General features: G+C 39.0%; 1 protein-coding gene across 1 annotated transcript in view; it reads left to right on the forward strand.

Annotated features, from left to right (window-relative positions):
• The window catches only part of PAPPA2 (pappalysin 2), a 475,277-nt gene that overhangs the window by 188,718 nt on the left and 277,755 nt on the right, over positions 1–8,804 (forward strand). Inside the window, exon 3 of the mRNA XM_006887711.1 lies at positions 8,310–8,455. Within this exon, the coding sequence (XP_006887773.1) occupies positions 8,310–8,455 (146 nt within the window). The remainder of the gene's footprint in view (positions 1–8,309; positions 8,456–8,804) is intronic.

The following is an 8,804-nucleotide window of genomic DNA, read 5'->3' on the forward strand; positions in this document are numbered from 1 at the left end:
TGAGTCGGAAACGACTCGACGGCACATAACAACAACAACAGTCTCCTTTTTAATACCTAGTTCTGATTAGTTCCAGAGCCTTGTTCTTTTTATTGTATTTGCTGACATTGTTTTACCTTCCCTTGAGTACTAATCAATTTTGATGGCAAATCTTTCCTAATGAATTAATCTGAAAGCCTGCAAGTAGGCTCAGAACTTGAAGAATAGTATCTATTCTTCTCTACCCTAATTTTGAGCCCAGCTCTATTCACATCATTTGACAGGATGAGATATTTATCTTCATCAGCTTCTATATTAACTTCTGAATTGATGTGCGTGTGTTATAACAGGCACCACATTTAGCATGTAAAGCATGTATACTAACATCTACATTTTTATCTTTTTTGAGTTAGAGATTAATGAAGATAACAGTATTTGCTTCCAATAAAATGAAACTTTTCTCTGTAAATGTAATTAATGACCGTTTCCAACTGACTCTAGATTTATATTCCCACTCTCTCCCTATTATTCACTGGCTTCTATCTATAGCTCTATGGAGTGCAGGAGTCTAATCACCCTACCTAATTTGCCACCAGCACGGCATAAACACTGTCATCTGGGAAGTCATTTATAACTGGAGAGAGGATTTGGCAAGAAGGAAGAGAGATGTGGATAGAAGCAGCTAATGAGGTTGTTGGTGGAGAACGAGAGCTCTTGGAAGTTGCTCAGGAAAAAATTATGGGAACTGATATATTGTGTGAGGATCAAAAAGTGGTGGCCAAGATCAGTGCATGAGGCATTGAGAAGCCACTTTGGTACAGATAGCCCAAGGAAACCATGCAAGAGACAGAAGTTTAGGGAAAGCAAGGGAGACTGCCTCGAGCTGAGCAAAAGCCTAGTCCTCGATTCACTCTTTCTCTCTTCCCTCCCTCTCTCCTTCCCTACCTTCCTCCCTCTCTCACTCCTTCCCTCCCTCTTTCTCTTCCTCCCTCCTTTCCTTCCTCTCACCCTCCTTCTTTCCCTCCCCTCTTCCACCTTCTTATGCTCTTCCTTACACTTTTTCTTCTCTATTTCTTTCCTGGTCTATTGAAACATCTCCATGTTGAAGATTTTGTTTGATATTATCATGGCCTCGAACCACTAACCTTTCAATAGAGGAAATTGTAATTATTCTAATGAAAGAGAATGGGACTGACATCCAGACAACAGCCCAAGAAAACAATGTGTCTCCAGGAAAGCAACAGAAAGATTATTCATCTGATCACATCTGATGTCACCTCATAGAACTTGGAGGATGGTTTTCTGGTGCTGAGATCTTTTCCAAAATATTATAAGTCATTAAGAAATGGAGTTCTTAAAACCTTTATCCCAAGCATCTTTGATTCAAAATCAATACTTTTTGTCTTGGTTTTTGGTGGATATTTTTAAAAAATATTTTTTTTTTGCTAGGATTCTGGTTTTGTTTCCTAAAAATACAATAGCAACTTTTGGAAATGCCTTTAGTTATTGAGTGTTCTTTGTCAGCACACTTACATGTCAATGAAATAGATGACGGTGTGATTGGAGAGGCCGGGCAAACAAGAAAAGAATTGTGCTGTCCTAACATTAGCTTCTGAGTTGGGAAATTTCAGTGTCTGCAGCTCATTTACCAAAATAGCAAAAATGATGTATAATCTATAAAGGACATCTCCAACTTCAGTTGAATGAGCTGTCTGTCCAGCTTAAGCTGTGATGGGAACGTTCCTATCTCTGGAATGACACCACACGGAGCATCCAGTGAATCTAGGAGTCCACTGAGTTCTGGTGTAGTTGTCCTTTATTAAAATAACTCTTCAGTTAGAAGTGGAGGTATTCTTTTGCTCATGGTGATATTTTAAGTTTGGTTAATGTCAAGAAAATGGAGGGAATTTGGATATATATGCAGTGGCCTAGTGACACAAAGTTGTGCTGTAATCCCAATTTTGAATCCACCAGCTGCTCTAAGGGCGAAGGATGGACAATCTCCTCTCATGCAATTAACTGCCTCTGAAAACCTGCTGGAGGGTCAGCTATTAGTCGGTTCAAACTTGATGATACACAACAATAACAACAACAATAAATAGATTAAATGATTGTTATTATTTTATAGATCTATGGAGTATTTTTAATAGACACTTAATTCTGTGCATAAAACCCAAAACTCTCTATGATTGAGTCAGTTCCTACTCAAAAAAGCTTTCTGTAAGTTTTCCAAGGCCGTTAGTCTTTAGGAAGAAGATACTACCTATGTTTTTCCTGTAAAGCAGCTAGTGGATTTGAACAGCTGACCTTTTGATTATCAGACTAACATGCTATGTGTTATGTCATGGTTGTTGTTAGGCACTACTGAGTCAAGCACAACTCATGGCATCTCTGAACAATTAGATGAACTGTGTGTGTGTCCTGTCCTGTACCATCCTTATCATCTCTAACAAACTTGAAACCATTGCTGTAGTCACTTTGGCAGTCTGGTTTTTATTGTTTTCCTTTTTTTTTTTTTGCGATGGGAAAGTCTACTGTTAGGGACCTCTCTAAAGTACTGAACAGCAATGGTGTCTCTCTGGAGACTAAGGTGCATCTGATACAGGCCATGGTCTTTATAATCACATGTTATGTATGCATTAGAGAGTTGGACAATGACTAGGGAGGATAGAAGGAGAATTGATGCATTGGAGAAGAGTTTTGAGGGTACCATGGACCGCTAAGAAAACAAACAGATTCTTCAAGGAGAGGGTTAAACCGAGCTGCTCTTTGGAGGCAAGGATTATGAGACTTCGTTTGATATACTTTGGTCATGTTGTAAGGAGAGACCAGTCGTTGGAGAAGGACATCATGCTTGGGCAGGAGCAGGAGGGGAAGGCCCTCTAGAAGATGGATTGATTCATTTCCTGGGGTAATCAGGATGAGTGTGTCAGAGACAATGAGATTGGCACAGGACAGAACAGAGTTTAGGGCTGTTATGTATAGGGTCGCTATGAGTCGCAAGTGACTCGACAGCACTTAACAACAACCACAACTCCACTTTTCCAAACATGATGTCTCTTTCCAAAGAATAATCCTCTGGTAGCCTATTGATAAGAATCTGCTCTGCAATCCCACAGGTGCCCAGTTTGAATCCACTAGCTGCTCCATGGGAGATAGATGGACAATCTCCTCTCATGTGATTAACTGCCTCTTAAAACCCACTGAAGGGTTAGCTCTGAGTTGATTCCAATTTGACAGCACACAATAACAATGAAAAGCAACGTGTGTGAAGCATGAAAGACAAAGTTTGCCATCTTTGCCTCCAAGAAGCACTCTGGCTACACTTCTTTCCAAAGCATGTCTGTTCTTTTGGCATTCCATGGTATAGTCACTACTCTTCTCAACACTACAACTCAAAAGCATCAATGAACTGTTGTTGTTATTGTTATGTGTTGTCTAGTTACTTGTGACTCAAAGCAGCCCTGTGGTCAACAGCTCTGCACTCTGCTCTATCTTGAGCCAGTTTTATTGTGTTTGACACACCTACCCCCTTTACCCCAGTCACTGAGTCAATCTATCACATCCAGGTTATTCGTCTCTTAAGCTGTCCCTCCACCCTTCCAAGCTTGATGTCCTTCTCCAAGGATTGGTCCCTCCTGGCAACATGACCAAAGTATGTAAGATGAAGCTTCAAAATTCTTGTTTCCAAAGAGCAACCTGATTTCACCCTGGCATGACAGACCTGTTTGTCCTCTTAGGATAATTTTTCATAAGTGCCAACTTAACAATGCTTAGTCCAGTGGTGTATTATGTTACATGTCAGACTTCAAACTAGAAGGTCAGCAGTTCAAATCCAAGCGCCATTTCCTGGGTGAAAGAGGCATAGTCTCCTCATGTAACATTTACAACCTCAGACACCAATGGAGACTTGCTAGGAGTTGGAATTGACTTGACTGAGTAAATTAGTCTTTTGAATGCCATAATGAAATATACTTAGTAAGTATTATCATAAGATAATAATTGTGGAAGTATAGTTGATATTATTTGTTTGTTTTCTCTTTTTAAATGTTTTTATTATGATTAGGATGAAAGCTGATAGTTCAAATTTGCTTTCCATTAAACTATGTCTACACATCTTGTTTCATGACATCAGTTACAAACCCCTCCATACAACAGCATTCTTCCCACTTCTTCCCTGATTGAACCATTTCCATTTGTGCTTCTTTCCTGCCTTTTGAATTTTGGTTTGGGGCATAATGTTTCTTTCTTTTTTTTTTTTTTTTGTCTGTTATGGATGATTGTACTGAGAAGTGTATTTCTCCCAGGTGTGATTACTCACTTTATGACTGTTCATTATTTGACTGAAAGTTGATACCAAGGGTATGGCTTCAGGTCTAGATTTGAGGGATGTTTAGGAGCCATTGTTTTCGAGGTTCTACTGGTCTTTATCAGCACACTCTGGATGGTGTCTTCATGATTTTGAATTGTCTTTTATGCATATATTTTCCCTTTCATTCTGTCCAGAAATTTCCATGATGATCCTCATTAAAGTAGTCAGTAGAAGATACTAAAAATGGATCAGTTATTTCCTGGATTCGGATTTTCTTCAAGTTTTTTGTTGTTATGGGTATAGAAAGACCAGTAATAGTGCCTTAAATAGCTGCTTGCAATCGTTAAGACTCTAGTCACTGCAAACAAAGTAGGAAGTAGAGCATGATCTTTGTGAACTATGCTGTGTCAGTCGACTTAGATGTCCCCCAGGACTGTACTTCTTAAGTCCCCCAAGGTGTCACAACTAAGAAATTTCCAGAACTTTGTCCCCTGCATGCTATATTATATCCTTGTATATATTTGCAGCACATAGAAATATAAATGTAAAAATATCCTGTGCCAAATTAGTATGTGCTTGTGGTTTATACTTTCATTCACATTCTCACATCGATTCCACTTGCATGTATACCTATGTATGCACTTCTAGAAATTGTTTGCTATTACTGCTATTGAAGGATTGTGCATGTTACAGCATTTACCTTTGTAATCACTTACTGTAGTATCTTCTGTTGTCTTGGTAACATTGTGTTGTCCTCTTATATATTGCCTTTCCCTTCATCTAAATTAATATGTATCTGCTGTCTAGTTAGTAATTCCCTTCTCCTGTCCCTGTCCCCAGTCATCCATAATAATCATGAAACACTATTCCACTCTTTCTCCTTTTTTGTGATTAACTTATTTCAACCAGCATAGCGTCCTCCTGGAGTAGCATCCACTTCCTAAACCACATGCCTCTGGAAACTCTGTGAACTTTGATAAATGTCAATAGGTATAGAAAGGCTTCAGGACTTTTGTTCATGTCACTTTGAGTCGTGCTCAACTCAAAGGCAATCAACTACAACAATTTGTTATTCATTAGTGTAAAGTACTATTCCATATATGTATGTATAAGGATTGCTTATCCATTCATCCATTGAACTTAGGTTATTTCCATCTTTTTGCTATTGCTAGTTTAAGATTTTGAATTGTTATAAACAAAGGGAGTAGGAAGAGAAATGAATATACAGTTAGTGATAACTTCAATAAATTTACAATATCATCTATGCTTTATTTCTTTTTACTTTGTTTCATAATTATTATTTCCTATTTAACATAAATGTGTGCAGTAAATGTATGCTTAAATATAGCTTAAATTGCATTTCCTATTGTAACAATGACTAAGGATGACAGAAAAAGAATTGATGCCTTTGAGTTGTGTTGCTGAAGGAGAGTCCTGAATATGGACCAACCACCAGGAGAATAAATAGGTCTGTCTTAGGATTAAACCAAGTTTCTCCTTGGATGCAAGAATTTTGAAACTCCACCTTACATACTTTGGACACATGGCAAGGAAGGACCAGTATTTGAGAAAGAAATCATGCTTGGAAGGGTGGAGGGACAGTGCAGGAGAGGAAGCCCCCAGATGAGATGGATTGACACAATAACTGGGAAAATGGGATTAGATGTGTCAGAGTCGGTGAGACTGGCTCTGGATAGGGCGAAGTTCAGAGCTGTTGTACATAATAGGGTTGCTACGAGTCACAGGCAACTCAGTGGTACAGAAGAACAAAACAATGATTGTGAGATTATAAAGTATAATAGAAAGAATCAGGAACTGAGAGTTGGAAGGATTGATTCACCATGGCTTGAGGGTAATTCTCAAAAGATTCAATAGCATTACTGGATTGATCTTGGAGAAAAAAATCTGCATGTAGACTCAATATTGAATATGGTGTCGAATAATGGTTATACAGATGTTCTAGTAGCTTAAGAGCTGGGGTCTGCTATTACAAGAGACCAGTCTTTAAGTCTAACTCTTTTACTTATTAATTTTGAGAACTTGAGCAAATGGATTTCTTCCCAACTAAATTTCTTCACATAGATATTAGGAAAAATAGTAATCTCTATTCATAGAGATATAAGAACTGAACTAAGATAATGCATACATAGACCATAACATAATAATTATTCAAAAAATTAGTTGCTATTGGTTTTGCTATTGTTGTTGATACCCTCAAATGCCTATCACCTTTATAATCAATTAAGAATGACTGGAACATTTACGATGTTGTTATATGCCATTGAGTCACCTGCGACTCATAGCAACACTATGTACAATTGCCCTAAACCCTGTTCTATCCCTTGCCAATCTTATTGTCTCCAACAAGCCTATCCCCATTACCCCATTGATGGAATCAATCCATCTTAATCAAGAGTCTTCCTCTCCTGTGCTGTCCCTCCACCCTCCCAAGCATGATGACCTTCTCCAAGGACTGATCCTGCCTTGCAACATGTCCAAAGAATATCAGATGGAGTTTCAGAATCCTTGCTTCCAAGGAGCAGAGGCTGGCTTCACCGTCTCCAGGATAAACTAGTTTGTTTTCCTAATAGTCCGTAGTATATCCAATACTCTTTTCCACACTACATTTCAAAGGCATCAACTCTCCTTCTATCATCCCTCGTGATTATGTAGCTCTCTGATGCATAGCGAGTAAGGGCAAAGGCCATAGCCTGTATCAGGCACACCTTAGTCTCCAGACTGACATCGTTGCTCTTCAGCACTTTAGAAAGGTCTCTGACAGTAGACTTTCCAAATGCAATATGTCTTTTAATTTCTTAGCTGCTAGTACCAAGATTGTTGATTGTAGAGCCAAGCAACTGAAGCTGTCAACAATCTCAATCTCTTCATCATCTATGATTCTGCCAATTGGCCCAGTGGTGAGAACCTTTGCTTTCTTGATGTTGATCTTCAATCCATATTGAAGGCTGCAGTCCTTGACCTTCTGAAGCAAGCTCTTCAGGTGTACCTCAATTTCAGCAAGCAGTGTTGTGTCATCTGCATAATGCAGATTGTTGATTTGTCTTCCTCCAATCTTGATGCCACACTTCTCCTCATAGAGTCCAGCCTCCTGGATAATCTGTTCCACATACAGATTGAAAAGATATAGAGAAAGGACACATTCTTGATGCACAGTCTTCCAAATTTTGAATCATCAGCATTTTCTTGCTCCGTTCTGACAACTGCCTCCTGGTCCAAGTATAGGTTTTGCATAAGAATAATCAAGTGTTCTGGGATTCCCATTATTCTCATAGACTTGGATTATGGTTTTATCACTTCATATCTTATTTTTCTAACTAAAGATAAAAGGTGTTAGTATGCATTTCAGATGTATCCTCTTTTAAAAAAAACAACAACAAACTCTTACCACTGAAATTCATGTGAGTCACAGACTTGGTAAGGACAGAAGAGAATCTTTCCATAGGGTTTCTATGGCTGTAAATCCTGATGGAAGCTGACTGCCACATCTTTCTCTCATCAAGCTGTTGGTAGATTTGAACTGATGTCTTTTCCATAAGCAGACAAGAACTTTAATCACTGCATAACTGGGATGTTGTTGTTATGTGCTGCCAGTCATAAATGACTTGTAGGTGACCCTACAGCTGGCTTTCAAGGGTCATAAAGCACATGAGGGGAGATTGTCCATCATGCTACTGTAGATCAGTGGGTAGATTTGGACTGTAAAATTTTTGAGTTGGAAGTGAAACTAACTACCAGTACACTAGATAGCAAAAATATACAATATCTTACCTTATTAGTTTCTTGGAATAGATGTGAATGAGAGATGTGTATAGTTATAACCATTTCCCTTGATTTTGGGTTAAGCATTAGCAGTTGCTTTGATTGTAGATGCTTGTCTTGATTACATCCCAGTGGAAGGCAATGCTGATGACGTGTGGCCAAGTTGGAATAGATCAAGTTCTGTTGTACTCCAAGTACTGATCTTGTGATGTGGTGGTTTGTCTTCTTGTTTCTCCAGGGCATACATGAGTGTGAAGGAATTGAAGGAAGCCCTGCAGCTCAACGGCACTCGCTTCCTGAATGTCTACTTTGCCACCTCAGTCCGGGAGGATCTTGCAGGTGCAGCCACCTGGCCTTGGGACAAGGAAGCCACTAGTCACCTGGGTAAGTGAAGTGAAGACCAATATGCTAGAAAAAACAATGAAGGTTGAATGAGCTGTGAAGGTGAGCTTGAGGAGGGAAGAAGATGAGAATAAATGTAGTCCATGAATCATTGCCTTCTAATGGGGTGAGATGATATCTTCTTGTAGTTTTAATTTTCTTGTATCTAATAGTTAGGTTCCTGAGTGGCACAGTTTGTCTCCTAACCTGAGGTTAGTGGCCACACACACACACACACACACACACACACACACACACTTTTTATAGATCCTTATCAAGAATATCATTGTTGTTGTTGTTAAGTGCTGTCGAGTCGTAGGTGACTCATAGTGACCCTATGAAGGAAAGACCT

This window comes from Elephantulus edwardii, unplaced genomic scaffold, assembly GCF_000299155.1.
Source record: "Elephantulus edwardii isolate Elephantulus edwardi_28Jun2011 unplaced genomic scaffold, EleEdw1.0 scaffold00061, whole genome shotgun sequence".
In the NCBI taxonomy this organism is placed as follows: Eukaryota; Metazoa; Chordata; class Mammalia; order Macroscelidea; family Macroscelididae; genus Elephantulus; species Elephantulus edwardii.